The sequence below is a fragment of the Pan paniscus genome, chromosome 9 (assembly GCF_029289425.2).
Source record: "Pan paniscus chromosome 9, NHGRI_mPanPan1-v2.0_pri, whole genome shotgun sequence".
NCBI classification, from domain to species: domain Eukaryota; kingdom Metazoa; phylum Chordata; class Mammalia; order Primates; family Hominidae; genus Pan; species Pan paniscus.
In genome coordinates this window covers 75064756-75090759 of record NC_073258.2, presented here as the reverse complement: position 1 = coordinate 75090759, position 26004 = coordinate 75064756, and the positions used below count along the sequence as shown (strand labels likewise).

General features: G+C 39.9%; 1 protein-coding gene across 5 annotated transcripts in view; it reads left to right on the top strand.

The window, feature by feature from the left end:
• Positions 1-26004, top strand: part of C2CD3 (C2 domain containing 3 centriole elongation regulator) — a 159570-nt gene that overhangs the window by 23120 nt on the left and 110446 nt on the right. For all 5 annotated transcript variants that reach the window (XM_055094647.2, XM_003814675.6, XM_055094648.2 and 2 more), the window contains 5 exons: positions 8057-8280; positions 8918-9165; positions 14310-14442; positions 14886-15014; positions 24709-24856. In XM_055094647.2, the coding sequence (XP_054950622.2) occupies positions 8057-8280; positions 8918-9165; positions 14310-14442; positions 14886-15014; positions 24709-24856 (882 nt within the window). The remainder of the gene's footprint in view (positions 1-8056; positions 8281-8917; positions 9166-14309; positions 14443-14885; positions 15015-24708; positions 24857-26004) is intronic.

Here is a 26004-nt window from a genome sequence, read left to right as displayed (position 1 = left end):
CATTTGTAAAATTTGTAAAATTTAAGACATTTGTAAAATTTAAGATTTCAACATCACAGTTAATCCTAAATATTGTACTGTACTTTATTAACCTCCGTATGTTACACTTCCAGTATAAATTGAGAAAGGTAAGTTGAATAGTGTTAGTTTTCATAAAGCTTGAAACCAAAAAAAATCTTTTTGGGTTATCAGTCTTTAGCTCTACAATTTTAGGAATGTATTTCATGCCATCAGTTTCATTTCTGGAAATCCTGTTTCAGCATGGAAAAATACAAAAAAGTAGGACAGATAGTTCCTTGCCAATAAAACTTTCCAGTGATACAGTCATCAAGTAATGAGTAAATTGAATGAAATATGGTTCCTTGTTAATGCCCTTGCAGATAAGCCATCAGATTTTTTACATAGGCAGTAATGTCAGTTAAAATGGCCCTGTATTTGACCAGTCTGTGCTAGTGATCTGAGGCTGGGATTTGTCCTTGGACAACATAAACCAGGAGACTTCTTTAAACTCAAGCTCAAAAACATTTTTTAGCACCATAACTCATACTAAGTCACCTAATATCCATGTACTAATGATAGGCTACATACTGCTTATCCAGTTTTTCAGGGATGTTGTCGTTGTTGTGGTCGTTGCTGTTGTTATTTAAGACAGGGTCTTGCTCTGTTGCCCAAGCTGGAATGCAGTGGTTAGATCATGACTCACTGCAGCCTTGACCTCCTGGGCTCAAGTGATCCTCCCACCACAGCCTTCCTAGTAGCTGGGACTAACAGGTGCACACCACGACACCTGGCTAATTTTTGTATTTTTTTGTAGAGACAAGGCCTTGAGATGTTGCCCAAGCTGGTCTTGAACTCTGGGCTTAAGCAATCCTCCTGTCTCTGCCTCTCAAAATGCTGGAATTATTTGTGTGAACCACTGCGCCTGGCCTGCTTTCCAGTTAGCAAGCAAAATATTGACCAAGGGAATTTTTTTATTTCATTTTATTTTATTTTATTTTATTTTATTTTATTTTATTTTTTGAGACAGAGTCTTACTCTGTCATCCAGGCTGGAGCGCAGTGGCACGATCTCGGCTCACTGCAACCTCCGCCCCAGGTTCAAGCAATTCTCCTGCCTCAGCCTCCCAAGTAGCTGGGATTACAGGCGTCTGTCACCACGCCCAGCTAATTTTTGTATTTTTAACAGAGGCAGAGTTTCACCATGTTGGCCAGGCTGGTCTCGAGCTCCTGACCTCAAGTGATCTGCCCACCTAGGCCTCCCAAAGTGCTGGGATTACAGGCGTGAGCCACCGCGCCTGGCAGGAATTTAATTCATATGTTAATTGTGTGTGTGTGTGTGTGTGTGTGTGTGTGTGTGTGTGTGTGTGTGGTTTGACTTTTAGCCTTGTAGACAAAGTAAATAAGACAGTAAATAGCTTTATGGTTATCTGTCTTTGCAAAGTGTTGCCACCTTGGATTTAGATCTTGAAACAAGTTTATTGTCAACAAAGACCATTTCAGGATCATCATCCTTTGTCATCAGTCTTTAATAAAGTTTTCAAAACTTTTTTCAGTTCAGAGAGCTGTATTTCCTTGGATATGTTTGTCATGAGCATCACATCCAAAAATTTTTCCCTTACATAAAAGTTCTCATTGATACTTTAAATGGATACAACTCTCGGAAAGTTATTTTTAATCTGTGTTCTCATCAACTACAAAGAAGAATGCCACAAATTATTTAACATTTTCACTCAATTCACCTTTTAAGTTTGTAGCCATACCACTAACATGCTGAATAACTAATTTTGGTTAGATGTGTACATGCAAATCATGCTATTACACCCAAATTCTGCTGCATTCACTAAACATTCTTTTATAAATTTTACCATTGATAAGAGACTTTGACACCCTAAAGCTTTTAATCTTAATATGTAACTGCATTTCACAGGTATACCACTCATTATTTACTTAAAAAAAAAACAGTTTAAATGTGTACTTTCTGTTTATTCAGTTTTCATTATTTGTCTGTTCTACAGGCCCATCATAATTCTTACTAGAGTTTGTTTCCTGATGCTATCTTTTGACACAGTCATATCTTGTTTGTATATTTTACCATTAGAAATATTCTTGTTGAAGTCAAAATAAAATATAGAGACAAATCTCCAAATTTTAAAGCATTTTATTTGGGAAGCAAGAATTGCAATTCAGGACATATAGGTAGGTGGTGGTCTTCAGTATGTTCAAAGAACAAAGAGAAGGTTGGGAGTTTTATTAGAAAGAAAAATTTGGGGGAAAGGACTTCCTATTCAATAAATGGTACTGGGATAACTGGCTAGCTATATGCGGAAGATTGAAACTGGACCCCTTACTTACACCATATACAAAAATCAACTCAAGATGGACTGAAGACCTCAATGTAAAACCTAAAACTGTAAAGACCTTGGAACCTAGGAAATGCCATTTTCGACATAAGAACTGGCAAGATTTCATGATGAAAACAACAAAAGCAATTGCAACAAAAGCAAAAATTGACAACTGGGACAATTAATCTAAAGAGCTTTTGCACAGCAAAAGAAACTATCAACAGAGGCCTACAGAATAGGAGAAAATATTTCCAAGCTATACATCTGACAAAGCTCTAATACCCAGAATCTATAAGGAACTTAAAGAAATGTACAAGCAAAAAATAACCCCATTAAAAAGTGGGCAAAGGACATGAACAGACACTTTTCAAAAGAAGACATACATGCGGCCAACAAACGTGAAAAAATGCTCAATATCACTAATCATTAGGGAAGTAAAAATCAAAACCACAGTGAGAATGGCTTACACCAGTCAGAATGGCTATTATTAAAAAGTCAAAAAATAACATATGCTGACAAGATTGCAGAGAAAAGCGAATGCTTATACACTGCTGGTGGGAGCATAAATCAGTTCAACCATTCTGGAAAGCAGTGTGGTGATTCGTCGAAGATCTAAAAACAGAACTACGATTTGACCCAGCAGTCCCACTACTGAGTATTGTAAGAATTTGCCAGTAAAGTGATCTGGACCTGAAGATTTCTTTTTCAGAAGGTTTTAGCTAAAAATTAAATTTAAAAAATAATTATAGCTTTAAATAATTATACTTTTGGGGTACATACCCAAAGGGACTATAAATTGTTCTATCACAAAGACACATGCACATGTTATGTTCATTGCAGCACTATTCACAATAGCAAAAACATAGAATCAAGCTGAGTGCCCATCAATGGTAGACCGTTAAGAAAATGTGGTACGTATACACTATGGAAAACTATGCAGCCATAAAAAAGAATGAGATCATGTCCTTTGCAGGACATGGATGGAACTGGAGGCCATTATCCCTAGCAAACTAACGCAGGAACAGAAAACCAAGCACCACAGGTTCTCACTTACAAGTGGGAGCTAAATAATGAGAACAGATGAACAGAAATAGAGGAACAATAGACACTGGGACCTACTTGAAGGAGGAGAGTGGGAAGAGGGAGAGGTTCAGAACAAAAAACCTGTCGGGTACTGTGCTTAGTACCTGGGTAATGAAATAATCTGTACACCAGACCCCCACATCATGAGTTTACCTATATAACAAATCTGCACATGTACCCCTGAACCTAAAATTAAAATTTTTTTTAAAAAAAGAAAAACTATACATATTGTGTGCCAAAAAAGCTTATTGGCACTAGAGAAGCTCTGGGGAGCTGGCAAGCTCTTTTTGATGAGTGACCCTCTCATTGGTAGGTGAAACTGCTCTAAGGGTTACAGCAGGCTATTTCTGCATCCAGGCTTGCAGAGAATTGCATTGTTGGAGCAATCTATATACCCTGAGCCCTTTTTTTCCCCTGGCCCCTCAACTGATTTAGTTGGATATGATAAGAAGGACCCAATTTGTATAATGAACTTTCACATTCTCTTCCACAAAGAAATATGCTTTTTTCTTTTGTTTGTTTTGAAATTAATGTCTCTTGTTCTCTTTCATGAACACAAATATTTCACTTTCCTTTTGATTCTACTGTAAGAAAGACAGCAGCCTATAGCACCCATAGATATTAAGGAAATACTGTGAACAACTCTACACATATTAATTTGACAACTTAGATGAAATGAGCCAATTCTTTAAAAACTGTAAACTACCAAAACTCACTCAAGATCAAATAGATAACCTGAATAAAATGATAATTATTTTTAAATTTAATTTTTAGCTTAAAACCTTCTGAAAAAGAAATCTCCAGGCCCAGATCACTTTACTGGCAAATTCTTCCAAACATAAAGGAGAAAACAGTTATTTTAAGGCCTGCATCACCTTAATACCAAAACCAGAGGGCAATATAAGAAAAGTATAGAACAATATCCTTAATGAACCTAGACTTAAAATTTTTCAATGCAATTTTAGTAAATTGAGCCAGGCATGGTAGCGTGTGCCCATAATTTCAGCTACTCAGGAAGCTGAGGTGGGAGAGTCACTTAAGGCCAGCAGTTTGAGACCAGCCTGGGAAACAGAGCAAGACCCCTAAAATATATAAAATATATATTAAATATATATATAAATATATATAAAATAAATATATAAAATAAAATTAGCTTGATGTGGTGGTGCACACCAGTAATCCCAGCTACTTTGGAGGCTGAGACAGGAGGATCACTTGAGCCCAGGAGTTCAAGGTTACAGTGAGCTATGATCACACCACTGCACTCCAGCCTGGGTGACAGAGCGAGACCCTGTCTCTAAATTAAAAAAATAATAAGCATTGTTAAATAGTTGACTTTTTAAAAAATGCTGCATTGACCAACTTGATTGTGAAAATTATACTTACTAATTTGCTCTCTCTGATACTGATAGATGTTGTAGATATAGTAGATAATTGTAGGCAACTTATTGTTAAAGCGAACCTTGAGTCATTGCTAGAAGACTGATGAGTGTCCTTAAGGTTGTTCTCTTACGGATGTGAGAAGCATATGGTACATTCTTGGTATATGTGGATGGCGTGGGCTTTGGAAGAGGGGTGATATATTTAAGTGATAGAATGATGGTCTGGAGATAGCACCAGAAAGGCAAAAGTTAACTCCCTTTAGCCTGGCAAGTGTAGGTGGTTTCTATTGGAAGAGACTTTGAGGAAATGGGGACATTTAAAGAAAAAAATGTTTCATTAAAGTGGTAAAGTAATTTGTATAAAATAGAAATTCTACAGGACTCAATGAAGGGATTGGCAGAGGAGTGAGCACCAGGATGAATCATGATTGGGGAGGCGAATGATTGAGGTGGACAGGAATGAAGATCTGGGAGCTAAATGCAACAGGAGGGTTAAAGTAGATGGTCTCTTGGACGGCTAGGAATTGACAGAACATTCTTCTGTTTTATACCATCAAAGTTTGACCAATACTTTTCCCTCTGCTTCTAATGTTCTACTTCCATCCCCCTCAGCTTTTTCTGCCTCATTCGTATTTAAGATTCTAAGCTCAAATGTTTGTATTTCACTCCTGGAAATCATCCCTGGCACTCCTTCCTCACCTTTTCCCCAGCCTCAGACCCCTTCTTAGCATTCCCATACCACCTAGTACACATCCTTATCTTAAAACTTACTATTTTATATTAAAATTACTTTTTTGTTAATTGTTTATTTATCAGTAGAAACTATTTCTTAGCCCACATATTCATGTTTCATAGTTCAGGAACACAAATCAGTGACAAACTTCTACGTAATTTAGCCCAAAGAAATTCTTTGTATTTCAAAATCACTTTGTATTCCGAAAGATATCAGCCTTCTTCATCTCCTCACAATCTTTCATGGAATCATAATTTCTGAAGAAATCTGTGTGTGCCTTCTTTCTTGGTTTAGCCACAGCAAACAGAGAGAGATCTGTAACCCCCAGGGATACAGCAAATGTTCCAACAATATGAAATTGCAACCATATCTAAGGTTTTGCCAAAGCACTAGAAGCCGTAGTCATTGTACTTGATAGGTATGTCACCACTGCCCTTCCTGGCCGATAGAGAAATGGAAAAATTACTTTTTTTTTTAACTTCCTCTACAAAATACTATGATCCTCTGAGGCAGAGGGTGTTTTTGTGGGGGAGGAGGGGGTTATTTTTTTGAAACAGAGTCTTGCTCTGTTGCCCAGGCTGTAGTACAGTGGCACAATCATAGCTCACTGCAGCCTCAATATCCGGGGCTCAAGCAGTCCTCCTGCCTCAGCCTAGCGAGTAGCTAGGACTTCAAGGTACATGCCACCATGCCCAGCTAATTTTTTTTTTAATTTTTTATAGTGACAGGGTCTCACTATGTTGCCCAGGCCAGTCTCAAATTCCTGGGCTCAAGCAATACTCCTACCCCTGCCTCCCAAAGTGCTGGGATTACAGTGTGAGTCCCTGTTTTAGTCCTCTCTTTTCCTCAGGGAGATACAGAGCTGGTATCAACAAGTATTTGTTTAACTAAACAAAGGAGTTAGGCCACTGTGTTTTGATTGTAAGATGGGCGTGGCAAGTGTCTGGACTTTCTCTGACTCTTTATTCAAGGGCCAATGGCAGTACAGGCCTATGAGTTAAAGCAAACTCTGTGGCCAGTCAGCAGCTCATTGTTAAGGCCAGGAACACCTTTATCCTCAGTGTCTCCTTTGTTTCTAGAATGCAGAGGCAGTCTTTGGCAAGTGATGAATGGTAAGGGAACACTTCCTGACATTTATGTTTGAGCAACCAGGATTTTATGTGATGCTGTTAACAGTGATCACTGCACAGAGTATTCATCCCACCGCATTGCTGTCATTTGTCTTTGTACAAAGATCTTCATGATGAATAGATTTGAAGGACTTTATATTATGGTTCATGAACAGAATTCTCATCAAGACCCAGGCATGTTTTATTGAGTTTGTGCCTTGGCAGTTCTTCTGGATAAAATATTTCATTGACCTTCCCAGAGACATCGTAAAACATCTAACTGCAGTTTTTCATTTTTGTGTTAGGGCATTCATTATTTGACGGTCTTTGGGTGCTTAAACAATTCCTTCTGCTTTCTTTGTCATTGAAACTGAACTTTCAGCGCTACTATTCTTTTCCTTTGGAGTATATCCTTCACTTTCTTCCTTAAGGTTTTGCTTCAAAACTCCATTTTATTTTTCATTCCTCCATTAGGCATTTCTCCATTGGGCTTTTCAGAGGACTAGAGAGTCTTTTCACAAAGAACTTGAACTCACAGGAAGGAGATGATAAGGAAACTTAAAGTAATTACCTTTTCATCTTAGTTGTCCTCCCTCCTCACCCCTCTTCATCTCCAGCATAGAACTAGGACCTTATTTTTCCCAAGCAACTAATAATAAGAATGCAGAAAATGTTATGTCCTTCTTTTATTCATCAGACCATTAGCATTATTAGGCATATTAGACTTGCATACTATTTATACACACACTATGCTAAGTAGTCGATAGAAAAATGAAGAAGATAGCCCGTGCTTCAAGGAATGCATAATCTAATCAGGATGATGAATGAAAGGTCGCAAGTACCTTCTCCAAGTCTTTGCTTTAAAAAAAAAGAATCTTCGAATTAGGGTAATATACTTTCCTGATGGCCTTGTATAATCACATTATCTTCTCTATATGAGGAACTTAGCACAGTTACTGGCCTGTAGTAAAAGGTTCAGTAAATGGTGATTATGCTAATGGGTAGATACAGATTAAGTAGAAACATGAAGAAGGCAGTGGACATGGCATCTCTACTTAGACGTAAAGAAGGAATACTGGGGGAAATTGTATATACAAAGGCATAAAGCAGTGAAATATAAGGTACATTTAGAGAACCATAAGTAATTGGTCTATTGGAACAGAGGGATGAAGGAAGGAAGCTTAGTAAGAGATGAGGCTTCCAAGGTAGGCAGGAATTTAGATAATTAATGGGGGACATTAATCTTGTAAGGAATGGGGGACATTCCTTACAATCCTGTAGGGAATGGGGGACATTCCTTACAATCCTGTAGGGAATGGGGGACATTAATTAATATTAAGCAGGGGAGTGTTAAAATTAGTTAATCAATGCTAAGGAAAATTTCTCATATACTACCTGTCTCTCTTAGGTCTCACTTGCCCTGGAACCTCTGTCAGAAACTTACGACAGCTACCATCCACTTCCTACCACTGACGTGACAGAAAATGTGCTTTTATCTAAGCAGGGATTCAGAGAGAATACTGAACCCAGCAGTACCCAGTTTCAGGTTCCATCAAGGCCTCGCGACATACATACCATCAAAATTGATGGAAAAGAGTTAGCAGCCAACAGCAGTAGATCAACCACTCCGAGGTAATTACCATACCTAATACCAGTCAATCTGTCAGTTAACTGCACTGTAGTTGTGATTTCTGTCTTTCATTTATGGTTGAGTAAAAGATTAACAGCAGAGAGAGGCACAGTCCTCATTTAGCAGATAACTGTGAAGCACCCACTCTGGTCCTGGTTTGATACTAGGTGCTGGGCCTAGAAATAAGTAAGACATGATTTCTGTTTTCCAGGACTACTCACAATCTAGCGGAGAAGCCAACATACAGATAAATGACTAAATGATATCCAGATGCAGGACAGATGTTCATGAGGGAAAAGAGGGACAGGGAGCTATTCTGTGAAACAGAATGGAATAAGAATCAGGTTTTTGTTTTAAGTAATTATTTATGAAGCATTTGCTTTGTGTCAGGCTCTGCTGAGCTCTTCATTTTATTGTCTCGTTTAAGCTATGACTCCCTCACTGTAGGTAAAGCATCTATTATTTCTATAATTTGGGAGATGAAAAAGAGATTTACAAAGTTGTATTGCAAATAAGTCACCCTTTTTGAGGTCCAAACTACCTTGCCAAAACCACTGGTCTACTTTCTGTCTCTGACAAAATAGAATGTTACCATAATAGATTATATATTGCTGATGTTCTCCTTTTTTAAAAAAACAGGGGAAAAGACCATGTATACTTTGCAGAGAACCCTGATACAATAAAGGATTCTTCCTTTGGACTACAGCACAGTCTTAATTCAGGACAGAGTTTAGAGTCTGTAACTCTGAAAGGCAGAGCTCCACAGAAGCAGATGTCCCTTCTGAACAGTTCTGAATTCCAGCCTCAAATTAGAACAGTTGCCAAGAGTCACAGTGACTCATGCATTCTTTCTTCAAACAACCTCCCTACCAAGGATCTTCTTTCAGGTATGTATGTATTTGTGAACTGAGTCAGACTAAACTACGTTTATTGGGATTGCTCTGCTTGTTAGCCAGCCTACAAAGAGAACCAAGACTCTTGTTTGAACTAAGTCAAATAAAAACAGGCAGTCTTGCTAGAGTCCAGCATCTCACACCATTTAAAGACAGCCGTATTAAACCACCAAGGTATTTCTGAATAATTACTCAGTGCTTATAATTGTAAGTTTGGGGAAGGAATCGTTTAAAAGGAATTGGATATGAGGGGAAAACCTTTATCATAGAAAAGGATTAGTCCTTATTTTGTCCCAAATAATTCAAGGCAGGTAAGGTTTTTGTCTCGTGATCAGCATTTATTTATCCCACTGTATGGAGACTAGTACAAAATCCATTTCACATTCTGAAAACTCTTAGTCTTAGTGAGAACATTCAGTACACAGCTGCTGATCTTAATCCTGGGAATTAAATAATGACTGTGGGCAAATAGAAGAAGAAAGGAGACAGTTTACCCTTATAAGGGCTTAGACAGAAATAAAAAAGCAAACAGGAACAGAATTAGATTACCTCATGTTAAGGAGTGGTATAATAAAAGCAATTGACTTACATTACACTGTAATGGTCAACCATGTATCTCTTTGACCTCAAGATCATAACAGGAATTTGTCTACATCCCTACAAGTAAAATTTCCAAAATTAAAATATCTGTAGCATCAGAAAAGTCTTTTAAATAACTATTTGGGTACATAATTTACATTCTTAAGGACATTTTGTAAAAGAACAAAAACATTTTGTTTATAGTTTTTCAACTGAATTGTCTTAGATTCCCTACTCTAAAAAATACACGGGCCAGGCACGGTGGCTCACGCCTGTAATCCCAACACTTTGGGAGGCTGAGGCGGGCAGATCACTTGAGGTCAGGAGTTCGAAACTAGCCTGGCCAACATGGTGAAACCCTGTCTCTACTAAAAATACAAAAAATTAGCTGGGTGTGGTGGTAGGTGCCTGTAGTCCCAACTACTCAGGAGGCTGAGGCAGGAGAATCGCTTGAACTCAGGAGGCAGAGGTTGCAGTGATCCAAGATCGTACCACTGCACTCCAGCCTGGGCAATGGAGCGAGACTCTGTCTCAAAAAGAAAAAAAAGAAAAAATATATATATATATAATTCCAAAAAAAAGTATATATATATATACACTCCAAGATTATAAACTATTAATTTTAGTCTTTAATGCAAAGACTACATTAACAAGAAGGAAAATTGACCCAATGTACTCAGCACTTGTCAGCTCATTTGTGTAGACTTGAGCACCAGACTTTAGGAAAGATATTTGTTGACTCAATAAGCAGTTATCTATTCAGCACTACCAAATGTCTGGTGCTCTTCTAGGTATCAGGGCTACAGTAGTTAAATATATATATATAAACTCCTGCTGTATGGATTTTATATTGATTGGAAGACAAATGATAGACTAAATAAATAACTGTGTGTTACTTGGTGATCATGGCAATGGCCAGGAAGGTGAGAGAAGGGGATGTTAGTTTTACATAGGTTGGCAAAGGAAGACCTCATTAAGAAGATAACATTAAGCTACTCAGGAGGCTGAGGTAAGAGGATCACTTGAGCCTAGGAGTTCGAGTCCAGCCTGGACAACATAGCAAGATCTCATCTCTAAAAAAAAAAAAGCAAAGAGAAAGAAGAAGGTAACATTAAAGATCTAAGGGAAAGGAGATGTGTTCCTTCTTTTTTTTTTAACTTTTATTTTTTTTTATTTACTTTTAAGTTCTGGGGTACATGTGCAGAATGTGCAGTTTTGTTACATAGGTATACACGTGCCATGATGTTTGCTGCACCCATCAACCTGTAACCTACATTAGGTATTTCTCCTAATGCTATCTCTCCCCTAGCCCCCTACCCCCTGACAGGTCCCGGTCTGTGATGTTCCCCTCCCTGTGTCCATGTGTTCTGGAGAGGAGATGTGTTCCTTCTAAGGACAGTAACCAGACTGGTAAAAGGAGCAGCAAGAGATAGCCTGGAGAAAACAGCTGCCACTTATTGAGCACTAATTATGTGCTAGCTACTATGCCAAGTGCTTTATATACATAATCTTACAAAAGTCACGTGAGGTTGGCATTATCCCCATTTTAAAATGAAAACACAAGCTCAGACTTAGGCAGCTCCTGTGCTATCAAAGGGGGCAGCTCTCATTTATTACTGTCTCAGACTTTAAGGTAAAGTTCTATGCTTCATCTTACTCTAGGTTCATTGTTTACCTAGGCCTGTTTTGTTTTGCTTTTGCTTTTTAAATCAAGACCTTGCTGGCCAGCTATTCAAGCCAAACAAAATATGCCATGCACAACCCATGGGCTGTCAATGTGCAACCTCTTCAATAAGAGTTACTAGGATCTGTGGATTTAAAGGTAAAACAAGGTAGATTTCGACTCGGTCTGAGTTAGTAGTCTGACTTGTGCACAAATGGGAGAGGGACCACATCACTGTAAATGGTCAAGTGTGGGCTGGATAACCTTCTGATGTGACTTTTACAGATAGGGTTAAATTATCAAGTACATAGCTGGATAAAATCTTTTTTTTTTTTCAATTTTATTTTAGATTCAGGAGGTATATATGCAGGTTTCTTTCCTGGGTATATTGCATGATGCTGAGAATTGGGGTATGAATGATCCTATCACCCAGGTACTGAGCATAGCACCCAATAGTTTTTCAACCCTTGCCCCCATCTTCCCTACCCCTCTAGTAGTCCCCAGTTTCTATTGTTACCATCTTTATATCCCTGAGTACCCAGTTTTTAGATCCCATTTATAAGTGAAAACATGCAGTATTTAGTTTTCTGTTCCTGACTTAGTTCACCTAGGATAACGGCCTCCAGTTGCACTGGATAAGATCTTTAAAGGTGTCTTCCAACCACAAGAGTAAGTGGGCCACTTTAGTAAGCATAGAGTTGAGGTCATGTGAGGGACACAACAAATACATAAACCTAATGATTTTTCTGGTCTTTGATGTACTAATAACATACCAGAATAGAGGGTACAAAGCTGTATCAGTCAACCAGCTAGTATTTATGAAACACTAACTACACAGCAGGATCCTGTTCTTCCCCATTTTCAAAATAACAATGATACATTAGATTCTTCTCATACTTCACATCTCTGACTATCATATCCTTTAACCAGCCAGAGAAAAATTTGCTTTAAAAGGTTAATATGATTAGATTCTGCCTACCAAGATAATCTTCCTGTCTTAAGGTAAGCATTAATTACATCTGCAAGTCCGGGCAAGCTGGCTCATGCCTGTAATCCCAGCACTTTGGGAGGCTGTGGTGGGAGGATCACTTGACCCTGGGAGGTCGAGGCTCCAGTGAGTCATGATCATGCCAGTGCACTCTAGCCTGGGTAACAGAGTAAGACCTTGTCTCAAAAAAAAAAAAAAAAGTTTTAAATAATTACATCTGCAAAATCCTTTCATGGTAATACCTAGACAAGTGTTTGAATCACTAGGACGAAGTATGAGTATATGAGGCAATGGGGATCTTGGGGTAGCCATCTTAGAATTCTGCCTATCACAGTGAGTGAGCTTTATTTTTTAGTTTAGTTGTATTGCCACATCACACATTGAACATACGATATTTAAGATTTTGGATTTTTTTTAAGTTTTTAAGCTATATTTTGACCTCTTTATAGTAACAAATATTAGATGTTTTGATGTTTATGGACTTTGGGAGGCCAGGGCAGGAAGATAGCTTCAGGCCAAGAGTTCAAGACCAGCCTGGGCAACATAGCAAGATACCATCTGTACAAAAAAATAAAAAATAAGCCAGGCATGGTGGTATGCACCTATAGTCTAGCTACTTGGGAGACTGAGGTGGGAGGATTGCTTGAGCCTGGAAGTTCGAGGCTGTAGCGAACTTGATTGTACCACTGCATTCCAGCTAGGGCAACAGAGCAAGACTCTGTCTCTAAACATATGTAAATAATGAGTAAGACTATGGATATATTTGACTTGTTTTTTTTCTTGGCCTAACCATCATATTTTATTTTTAGAAATTATAAAATTAGACTAGGAGTTGGGCACTTTCTAAGCACCTGTGGAACCTCAAGAAAATAATAATACCTCCTGTATCTGTTGGAACAATACTATTGGGCCTGAGCTTTTTTATTTTATTTGTTTTTATTTAGAAACAGAATCTCACTATGTTGCCCAGGCTGGAACACTGTGACTATTCATAGGTGTGGTTATAGCACACTATCACCTCAAACTCCTAGACTCAAGCAGTCTTCCTGACTTAAGCAGTCCTCCTGCCTCAGCCTCCCAAGTAGCTGGGACCATGGGCACATGCTGCCATGCCCAGCTAGTACTCAGCTTTTAAAAAGAAGCCTAAGAACTAAGTAGGGTCATAGTATAGCAGTTAAAAGCACAGGATGTGGAATCATCTGGTTATAGATGTATTGCGTGTACAACTTGGTCAAGTTACCTACTCTCTGCCTCAATTTTTTATCTGGAAAACAAAAGCAGTCATAGTACATATCTCAGAGGACTGTTGGGAGGATTAAATGAGTAATACACGTTAAAATACTTAGAATAGTGCCTCGCATGTGGTAAACATTCCATAAGTGTATTCTCTGATTTGTGTTGCTGCTATTGTTGTGGGACCCCTTAAGGGATGGGGTAAATTTTACCTATCAGAAAGTCGGAAAAGTCAGGTTTTATCCTGACTTTTCCATTAACCTGCTGTATGAGTCATGGAAGCTTTTTAGCACTCTTTTCTTCATCCATAGAAGTATAAATTTGATATCTGGATACAAAAACAATATATAAACATTACTAACCTTATTAGGTACAAGCACCAGTTGGAAGAGCCAGTATATGGATATAACAACCCCCACAAGAGGTCAGTCTCTGGAATGGAGACTTCATTCGTTGTTACAATGCCAGCATCTAAAACAGTGCACAGTAGAAACTCAGTAAACATCTCTTTTGCGTAAATGTCCTCAAGGAATTCTCAAGCTAGTGGGGAAGGCAGATGAGCAAACTATTACAGTACACACTAGTGAGTCCTCTGATAGAAGGAAATGCACTGAATATTCCAAATGTTTCTGCTGCATTTTGGATTTTTCTGTTTTCTGCATTTACCCTCTTCAGCTCTGTTAGAACAAGGCAATAAACTGCGTAATGCCATGGTGATTTCTGCAATGAAATCAAGCCCAGAGACGAGCATGTTGTTGGACCAAGTTCATCCTCCTATTAATGAAGATTCTCTTAGAGCATCAACACAGTAAGTTACAGGATAGACAGAACCTTAACAGTTCATTTCTTAATAGTTGTTAACCTGTCAAGTTATGGACTGGATAATCTTGGAAATGCTTATCAAATAATTCCTGATGTGGTGGGAAAGAAGCCTACACTAGGAGTTAAGATACTAAAAATCTTATCCTAGCACTGGTACTTGCAGCATGTGTAAATGGGTAAATTCTTTACTGTCTCCGAACTGGTATCCTTGGATGTAAAATGGGGATATTCTCTCCCTACCTCACAGAAATGAGATGGGATTCTACTGTAGGAAAGAGCTTTGCAAAGTGTAAAGTTTTATTTAAGGCAGTTAAGTCTAAAGTATGTTAAATTTTCTGAGTCAGACCAGCTGCATGTATGAAGTGATGATGATTTAGATTTTTTCCATCTGTTAGCCACTCAGTGAGAAAGTATTTTTCCACACCTTAGGATCAGAGCCTTTTCTAGGAATCAGTTTAAAGACCACATTGAAGATCACCTCCTCCCTTCAACTGAGAATACATTTTGGAGACATGACACAAAAGCTGATACCAGAGCTATACAGCTGCTATTAGGCAGGTAAGCACTATTAACTGGCTTTCTTCCTTTTAAACTCTTCCTCCAATTCATAGTATGCATTGTTATCAGATTCATCTTCCTAAAGTAACATGTCCTTAGACTAACCAAGCCCTTCCCTATTCCTTAAACTATCACTATTGCCTACTAAATAAAACTCCATACTTTAGCCCTTTACTTTTGGTTTCACTTACAGAATGATCCCATTCTACCTTACCGTTCTTATCTCCCAACTCTTTCCCCAATACCAGTGTTAACATGGTATGATGAAAAGAGCATGGATTTTAAACAGATACAAGTGGAAATTCGAGGTTCATCTCTAATTAGCTTTGTGGCCTTAAGCAGGTATCTCTGAACTTCAGAGGCATTGGTAAAATTGGAATTGTACCTAACTTTGCAAAATTGTTGTAAGGATTAAAAATGATGTATATAGAGGAGTAACACAATGCTTGACACATAATATTTTGCGGGGCTTTTTTTTGTTTTTTGTTTTTTGTTTTTTTGAGACGGAGTCTCACTCTGTTGCCCAGGCTGGAGTGCCATGGTACAGTCTCAGCTCACTGAAACCTCCTCCTGGGTTCAAGCAATTATCCTGCCTCTGCCTCCCAAGTAGCTGGTTCTGCAGGCATGCACTACCACTTTTGGCTAATTTTTGTATTTTTAGTAGCGACGGGGTTTCACCATGTTGTCCAGGCTGGTCTCGAACTCTTGACCTCAAGTGATCCACTCGCTTCAGCCTCCCAAAGTGCTGGGATTACAAGCATGAGCCACAGTGCCTGGCCGACATATAGTATTTTTACTGTTGGTAGCTGTTTATGTTAACATTATGAATAACATGTGCCCTCCAACCAGACTCATCTATTTATTGTCTCTTGAATAAAAGATACTGTCTACATTCATGTCTTGGAAAGTTAATAGGGCATAGTGGTTAAAAGCAATATGTGCCGAAGTTTTAAAGGTTATGGGAGAACATGTGTTTCAAAGGCTCCAAAAGCTCACGCCTATAATCCCAGCACTTTGGGAGGCCAAGGTGGGCGGATCACCAGAGTTCAGGAGTTCGAGACCAGTCTGGCCAACAGGGTGAAACCCTGTCTCTGCTAACAGTACAAAAATGAGCCAGGCGTGGTGGTGCAGCTACTCAGGAGGCTGAGGCAGGAGAATTGCTTGAAACCTGGAGGCAGAGGTTGCAATGAGCCGAGATCGTGCTACTGCACTCTGGCCTGGATGATAGAAGGAGTAAGACTCCATCTCAAAAAAAAAAAAAGAAAAACAAAACCTCCAATTAGTTTGATCTGAAGTTTAGATTTCTATTACAGGGAAGTAACAACACAACATACTCCAGAAAATACTTGCAAACCGAACCCAGCAACATATAAAAATAATTTTATACTATGACCAAGCAGGATTTATTCCAGGAATGAGAGTTAGTTTGACACCTGAAATTCAATATATGTGATCCACCATTATCTATATCTGTATCTATAAAGAGAGAGAGATAGACAGATAGATTTTTTTTTTTTTGAGACCGAGTCTCACTGTATCACCTAGGCTAGAGTGTAATGGCTTGATCTCAGCTTACTGCAACCTCTGCCTCCTGGGTTCAAGTGATTCTCCTGCCCTAGCCTCCCAAGTAGCTGGGATTACAGGCGTGAGCCACTGCACCTGGCCTCACCATATCAATAGAATAAAAAACAAAAACCACATGATTATCTCAAGAGATGCAGAAAAACAGCCAGTCATGATGGCACACGCTTGTAGTCCCAGCTACTTGGGAGGCTGAGGCAGGAGAATCCCTTGAGCAACAGTGAGCCATGATTACTACACTCCAGTCTGGGTGACATAGTGAGATCTTGTCTCAAAAAAATAAAAAATCAAAAACTATAAAACATTGTTGAAATAAAGAAGATTTAAATACATGGAAAAAATCCTGTGTTTATCTTTCAACACAATATCAGAATCCCAGCTGACTTCTTTGTGGAAATTGACAAGCTGTTTCTAAAATTCATAGGAAATTGCAGGGGACCCAGAACAGCCAAAACAATCTTGAAAAAAGAGAAAGTAGGACTCACACTTTCCAATTTTAAAGCTTACTACAGAACAACACTAATCAAGTCAGTGTGATACTGGCATAAGGATAGACATATAAATCAATGGAATAGAATTGATAGTTTAGAAAAAAACCCATCTGTCTGTGGTCAACTAATATGAGTTAGACAAGGCTGTGAAGACCAATCAATGGGGCAACAAATAGTATTTTCAACAGATGGTGCTGGAACAACTGGATAGCCCCATGCAGAAAAAAAGAAGTTGGGACCAGGCACGGTGGCTCATGGTGTAATCCCAACATTTTGGGAGGCTGAGGCAGTAGGGTCATTTGAGGCCAGGAGTTTGAGACCAGCCTGGACTACATAGTGAAACCCCCATCTCTACAAAAAATAAAAATAAAAAAGATTAGCTAGGTATGGTGGCATATGACTGTAGTCCTAGCTACTCAGGAGACTGAGGCAGGAGGATTACTTGAGCCCAGGAGTTCAACGATACAATGAGCTAGGATTACACCACCGCATTCCAACTTCAGCGACAAAGCGAGACCTGTTTCTAAAAAAAAAAAAAAAAAAAAAAAGTTGGACCCTTATCTCACACCATGTACAAAAATTAACTCAAAATGGATCAAACAGCCCCTCTCCCCTCTCCCCTCTCCCCTCTCCCTCTCCCTCTCTCCACGGTCTCCCTCTCCCTCTCTCCACGGTCTCCCTCTCCCTCTCCCCACGGTCTCCGTCTCCCTCTGATGCTGAGCCGAAGCTGGAGTGTACTGCTGCCATCTCGGCTCACTGCAACCTCCCTGCCTGATTCTCCTGCCTCAGCCTGCCGAGTGCCTGCGATTGCAGGCGCGTGCCGCCACACCTGACTGGTTTTCGTATTTTTTTGGTGGAGACGGGGTTTCTCTGTGTTGGCCGGGCTGGTCTGCAGCTCCTAACTGCGAGTGATCCGCCAGCCTCGGCCTCACGAGGTGCCGGGATTGCAGACGGAGTCTCGTTCACTCAGTGCTCAATGGTGCCCAGGCTGGAGTGCAGTGGCGTGATCTCGGCTCGCTACAACCTCCACCTCCCAGCCGCCTGCCTTGGCCTCCCAAAGTGCCGAGATTGCAGCCTCTGCCCGGCCGCCACCCCATCTGGGAAGTGAGGAGCGTCTCTGCCTGGCCGCCCATCGTCTGGGATGTGAGGAGCCCCTCTGCCTGGCTGCCCAGTCTGGAAAGTGAGGAGCGTCTCTGCCCGCCCACCATCCTATCTAGGAAGTGAGGAGCACCTCTTCCCGGCCGCCATCCCATCTAGGAAGTGAGGAGCGTCTCTGCCCGGCCACCCATCGTCTGAGATGTGGGGAGCGCCTCTGCCCCGCCGCCCCGTCTGGGATGTGAGGAGTGCCTCTGCCCGGCCGCGACCCCGTCTGGGAGGTGAGGAGCGTCTCTGCCCGGCCGCCCCGTCTGAGAAATGAGGAGACCCTCTGCCTGGCAGCCGCCCCGTCTGAGAATTGAGGAGCCCCTCCGCCCGGCAGCCGCCCCATCTGAGAAGTGAGGAGCCCCTCCGCCCGGCAGCCACCCCGTCTGGGAAGTGAGGAGCGTCTCCGCCCGGCAGCCACCCCGTCCGGGAGGGAGGTGGGGGTCAGCCCCCGCCAGGCCAGCCGCCCCGTCCGGGAGGTGAGGGGCGCCTCTGCCCAGCCGCCCCTACTGGGAAGTGAGGAGCCCCTATGCCTGGCCACCACCCCGTCTGGGAGGTGTACCCAACAGCTCATTGAGAACGGGCCATGATGACAATGGTGGTTTTGTGGAATAGGAAAGGGGGAAAGGTGGGGAAAAGATTGAGAAATCGGATGGTTGCCGTGTCTGTGTAGAAAGAAGTAGACATGGGAGACTTTTCATTTTGTTCTGTACTAAGAAAAATTCTTCTGCCTTGGGATCCTGTTGATCTATGACCTTATCCCCAACCCTGTGCTCTCTGAAACATGTGCTGTGTCCACTCAGGGTTAAATGGATTAAGGGCGGTGCAAGATGTGCTTTGTTAAACAGATGCTTGAAGGCAGCATGCTCGTTAAGTCATCACCACTCCCTAATCTCAAGCACCCAGGGACACAAACTCTGCGGAAGGCCGCTGGGTCCTCTGCCTAGGAAAACCAGAGACCTTTGTTCACTTGTTTATCTGCTGACCTTCCCTCCACTATTGTCCTATGACCCTGCCAAATCCCCCTCTGCGAGAAACACCCAAGAATGATCAATAAAAAAAAAATAAATAAAATGTATCAAACAGCTAAATGGAAGAGCTAAAACTATAAAACTCTTAGAGAAAACAAAGGTAAATCTGTGACCTTGAATTTGGGAAATGATTCTTAGATATGACACCAAAAGCACAAACAAGAAAAGATACATAAATTGGATTCCATCAAAATTAAAAACGTGTGTGCTTCAAAGGACTCTATTAAAGTGAGAAGACACCACAGAAAGGGAAAAAATATTTACAAATCTTACATCTGATACAGGACTTATATATAGAACATATAAATAACTTATATGACTTAATAATTAAGGAACAAATAATCCAATTAAAAATATGGGCAATGGATCTGAATAAACATTTGTCCAAAAAATATATTAAGATAGCCAATATGGCTGGGCGTGGTGGCTCACGCCTGTGATCCCGGCACTTTGGGAGGCCGAGGCAGGTAGATCACGAGGTCAGGAGATGGAGACCATCCTGGCTAACACAGTGAAACCCCATCTCTACTGAAAACACAAAAAAATTAGCCAGGTGTGGTAGCAGGCGCCTGTAGTCCTAGCTACTAAGGAGGCTGAGGCAGGAGAATGGCATGAACCCAGGAGGCGGAGCTTGCAGTGAGCCGAGATCGCGCCACTACACTCCAGCCTGGGCGACAGAGTGAGACTCCGTCTCAAAAAAAAAACAAAAAAAGCCAATATACGCATGAAAAGATGCTTGACACCATTTGTTATCGGGAAATCAAGACAATGAGATACTACTTCACACCCACTAAAGTCAAATAGTCTATGCATTAATGAGGATGTGGAGAATTTGAAACCCTGGTACACTGCTGGCAGGAATGTAAAATGATGAAGCTACTTTGGAAAATAGTCTGTCCACTCCTCAAACTCGTACCTATAGATTTACCATATGACAGAAAACAATAAAATTTTTAAACAAATGTTTACCATGTGACCCAGCAATTCAACTCCTAGCTATATACCCAAGGGAAATTAAAACATACATCTATGTAAAAATGTGTACATGAATGTTCATACCAGCATTATTCAACTGGATAGTCACATGCAAAAAAAAAAAAAAATTAAGCAACCCCAATATTGAAACAATCTAAATGTCTATCAGCTGATGAATGGATTAAGAAATCTGGAGTATCCATACAGTAGAGTAGTGTTTTCACCTTTGGCCATCAAGGTGAAGTACCGCTACATGCTACAGCATGGATGAACCTTAAAAACATGCTAATTGAAAGAAGCCAGGCCGGGCGCAGTGTGGTAGCTCACACCTGTGATCTGGCAGGCCAAGTTGGGAGAATCGCTTTAGCTCAGGAGTTCAAGACCAGCCTGGGCAACAGGGGGAGACCCCATCTCTACAAAAAGTAAAAAATTAGCCTGGTTTGGTGGCGTACGCCTGTGGTCCTGCCTACTCAGAAGGCTGAGGTGGGAGGATCAGTTGAGACTGGGAGGTTGAGGCTGCAGTAAGCTGTGATTGCAACACTGTACTCCAGCCTGGGTTGCAGAGCAAGACCTTGTCTCAGATAAAAAGAAGCCAGTCACAAACAAATATATATACTTTTATTTCATTTAGATGAAATGTCCAAATAGGCAAATCTATAGAAACAGAAAATAGATTAATAGTTCCTTAGGTCTGGGAGTGATGATGGTTAGGGTAGTGATAGCTGAAGGTTATGGAGTTTCTTTTTGAGATGATGAAAATGTTTTAAAATTGAGTGGTGATGGTTGGTCACATTTATGAACATACTAAAAACTATTGAATTGCTCACTTTATTTATTTAGTCTTTTTATTTTTATTTTTTTGAGACAGAGTTTTGCTTTGTCACCCAGGCTGGAGTGCAGTGGCGCAACCTCAGCTAACTGCAACCTCCACTTTCTGGGTTCAAGCGATTCTCCTGCCTCAGCTTCCCGAGTAGCTGGGATTGCAGGCGCATGCCACCATGCCCAGCTAATTTTTTGTATCTTTAGTAGAGATGGGGTTTCACCGTGTTGGCCAGGCTGGTCTTGAACTCCTGACCTCAAGTCTTCCGACGGCCTCGGCCTCCCAAAGTGCTGGGATTACAGGCGTGAGCACCATGTCTGACCAAATTGCTCACTTTAAATGGGAAGATTGTATGGTATGTGAATTATATCTCAATAAAGCTGTTTATGGAAAAAGAAAGATCAAGAACTCAGAACAGTGAATGAAAAAAGATACACCAAGACACATAATTATGAAATTTTAAAATACTGAGAGACCATATTAAAAGCTTCCAGAGAGGGAGAAAGAATAAAGGTCACATATACAGTATCAGGAATTGGAATGACATCAGATTTTCTACCAGTTCCTTGGAATTCAGTGCAGAAATGTCTTAAGATTTCTGAAGTAAAATTATTTTCAACCTAAAATTCCACTCCTAATCAAACTATTAATCAAGTGTGAGGGTAGAGTAAAAATAACTTTATTTATCCATAGTCTCAGAAGTTTACTTGTCTTGCACTGTTCCTCAGAAAACCACAGGAAAATGTCTTCTACTGAACATTTATTTTAGGAAGAAAGAGTAAGACATATAGTCTAAGAAATAGGGGCTACAACACAGAAGAGGGATAGAAGGAGATTTCGGGTGTATGTCATAGAGAGAGAGCAAACAGTCCATATGGGGGCATCCCTGACTTCAGTAGGGATGTTTCTAAGGAGTGCAGAGGTGGAGGGGAATGGAACATATATTGACCAAATTTTAAGTTCTCTCGAAGGAAATTTTCAATTCTCTTGAAGAGTTCACTCGTAAAGTAGTAATAGAGTCAAAGAAAACTAAGCAAATGAAAATTAAGGCAGTTAATTTATACCAGGGATAATTAGTTGTATAAGAAAAAAGGTGCAATAAATTATACTGTACTTGGCTCTGATACAATATTAACCCTGAAAATTAATTTAACCAAAAAATTTGTAATATAACTAAATAGAGAAGATGGGTAAAAGGGAAATGTGTGGTTCAAGTGTAATGGTATAAGAGAGTGGGTCCTTCATTTTTCATAATAGGAAGTTCATAGATCATACAGAAAAGTGAAAAATCAGAAAATAACAGTATATTAATGTGTCACTTCAAAATATAGAGGTAAAGCCAGGCATGGGGGCTCACACCTGTAATTCCAGTATTTTGGGAGGCTATGTCAGATCGTTTAGTTCAAGACCAGCCTGGGCAACATAATGAGGCCCAATCTCTACAAAAATTTTTAATTAGCCGAGTGTATTGGTGTGCACCTGTAATCCTAGCTACTACTAGGGAGGCTGAGACAGGAGGAACCCTTGAGCCCAGGAGTTCGAGGCTTCAGTGAGCTATGATCACACCAGTGCACTCCAGGCTGGGCAATAAAGCAATACCATGTCTCTAATAAAATTTTTAAAAAGAGAAATATGGAGGTAAATACCAGAAGAAGCATCCAAGGGAATTGAAAGTGATCACCTCTGAGGAGTCAGTCAGCTACTATTTTTTATTATAAGCCTTGTAGTCGTATTTGACTTTCAAAATAGGTATGTGTATTCTTTTATTTAAAATTATGTCTAAGAAGAAAAAGAAAAGGATAGTCATGAGAATAGGCTTATTTTATGGCCAAGGAACACAGGCAAATTTTAGCCCTTTTAGTATATCATAGACAGGTGAATAAATTCAAATAAATATTAATTTCAAAAAAGAGTAAAAAGTGGAAAAGTCTTCATAACTTTTAAGGGTGTACAAAGTGGGGAATAACAAGCAACTGGAAAAATTTTCATAACTTTAAGGGTATACAAAGGGGAGCGTATATGTGGCAAATAATACAGTTATATAAAAGAACAAAAAGTAAAGTTTCAAAATGAAGTAGGTCTCAAACTCCTGGGCTGCAGAAGCTGCAGAGAGGCCATGTCGACTGGGAAGTTGTTAGTTGGATTATGGCAGTTAGGAAGCTGTTCTGAACTTTGAGAGTTACTATAGATTGATGGTTTTCAAGGAGGGGGTGATTCTTCCCCACCCCAACCCCATGAGACGTTTACAGTGTCTGGAGACATTTCTCGGTTGTCACAACTGGGAACGTGCTACTGGCATCTGGTAAGTGGAGGCCAGGGATCTGAAATGCATAGGACAGTCCCAAAGATAAAGAATTGTCTGACCCAACATGTCAGCAGGGCTGAGATTGAGAAACCCTGCTGTAGCCTAAGGAAAGGTGAGGAAGGGAATGTTAACTATCTGCTTGTTCAAAATAATATAAGAACACTGTCTAATTTGAAGGTAGTGATTATATACTATTTTCTTGAGAAATTAAGGAAAAAAGTATAGCAGCTAGCTTGAAAGGAAGCAACATGGAAAGAAATAATAAATAAAATATGTATTACAGTACCTGGCATATGTTCATTAAGAAATCATTAAGTTCACTAACAGGTGCTTATTAAATGTTAATTACTGTAGGAGAAACAGAAATATATGCATACTTTGCCCTCAAGGAGCCTAAACTTTGAGGGAAAATATGGAATTTATACAAGGACCTGAAAGAAAGTTAGAAAGTAAAAATTGCTATCAAAAAAGGGACCAGTAATCCCAGCACTTTGGGAGGCCAAGGTGGGTGGATCACCTAAGGAGTTAGAGACCAGCCTGGCCAACATGGTGAAACCCCATCTCTAAAAATACAAAAATTAGCCAGGCATGGTGGCAGGCACCTATAATCCCAGCTACTAGGGAAGCTAAGGCAGGAGAATCACTTGAACCCAGGAGGCAGAGGTTGCAGTGAGCCTAGATCATGCCATGGCACTCCAGCCTGGGCAATAAGAGCAAAACTCCACCTCAAAAAAAAAAAAAAAAAAGATACCAGCGTGGGATTTCAAAAAAAAAAAAAGGAGTATTTGTTCCTTCAAAATTCTGAGTTTATAGTTACTTATATGCTTATCTTCCTATTAGTTTGTAAACTGTGTTTTATTCATTTTTTGTATTCGATATAGAACTAATATCACCATAATTAGTCCTAAATACACGTATTTTTGTTTATTGGAAGTGGGTGTATCTGTGAATTTTTTGCAAAATTGATATATAATATTTAACTCATTGAATTATACCCTTTTTTCTCCCTATCAGACTATAAATAATACAAGAGTACAGATTGTGTTAGCTTAGCCACCTCTATATCTTCCAGGACCTAGCACATAATAAGTGACCAATAAATGTTTGTTGAATACATGAATGAGATCACAATCAGTGTCAGTAGTGTGTTTTTGAATACTGGTTGTTAGCATCCCAGAGAAGGGGTAGTATAATTGGGAAATATTTATTCAGTAGTCTTTTGTTTAATGTGAGTCTTTTGTTTAACATATCTCCTTCCACATTTAGAACCTCAGAAAGTTTCACTAAAGAGAGAATAGTTCAGCTGAAACTTCTATTAAAATTCTTCTGCTTTGTTTTCTTATCTCTGCAGTGCTGAATTATCCCAAGGCAATTTCTGGGATGGGCTAGGCTCTCCTCCAGATTCCCCATCTCCTGGGAGTGATGTGTATTGCATCAGTGAGCTGAATGACCCTCAGTATGACCAGAACCTTCTGGAGAACTTATTTTATACAGCACCTGTAAGTCACTGAACCTGAAGCATTGAGAATTAGAGAACAAATGTATTAATAATATTAGTAGCTGCAGGCATGACATCACTTGCCAGACAGCTATGCATTTTACATAACTTACCTTACTTAATTGTAATGACAACCTCAAGAGGAAAGTATTATCTTCATTTTACAGATGTTGAGACAGGCCTAGTAGGATTTGAATATTTTGTGCAAGAACATATAGCAAATAAGTATTAGAGCCAGAATTCAAATTCACATTTGCCTGAGTCCAAAGCCTATGGTTTAATTAATATATTTTATGGTTTCCTTAGAGCTTTTATAAGGAAGAGCTGATGTAGTTATACCCTCAGAACCATCCTTAACTGGTATCTGTTAAAAATATTCCAAAAACACTTCTTACTCACAGGAGACAAAACTCTTCTGGCCTGTAAGACAGGGATTCTCTTTTCTGGCAGCTCTGGTTTTTTCAAAGTTCTTTTTTCTATCAAGCCTTATGCTCTTTTCATTGGCTTAGCATCTTCTAGAGTCTATACATACTATGTCCAATCCCTGTTCCACAAGTAGTTATTTATATGTGTGAAGGTTCATACTCCTGATTTTCCTTTTCTCCAGGTCAAAAAAAGATACTGAAATACAAGGTAGTTTATATCAGCCCAGTAGTAAGCCAGTGAGGGCTACCACAGTTTGGAAGAAGCAGGGAAAACTTTTACATGAGATTGTGGGGAAAAACCATAATGAAGAATAAAGGGTTTTAACTGAGATTGAAAGATAGTGTTTTGAGAAGCAGAGAAAAGATACAAAATGGGCGTAGAAAGAATGATCTGTGCAGAAAAGCACATTTTTGCGCTACAAGGGACCCAATTGACTGGATGAGAATTTGTGTGGAAAAGGAGTTGATAAGGCAGGCTGGCACATTGCAGCCAATCTGTGAAAGGCTTTTCATGTCAGGTGAAGAGGAAATCACATATCACAAGAGTGTTCTAGGAATCTGTGTCTGGCAACCCTACAGTGGGGCAGACTGAAGAGGGAATAACGAGAAGCAGATAGGAAGCCACTGGGCTACGGGAAGCATGAGAGAGAATGCCTGAATGAGAGTACCTGCAGTGGAATTGGACAGGAGGAGGTGGACGGGAAAGACATTAGGAACTGTTAGG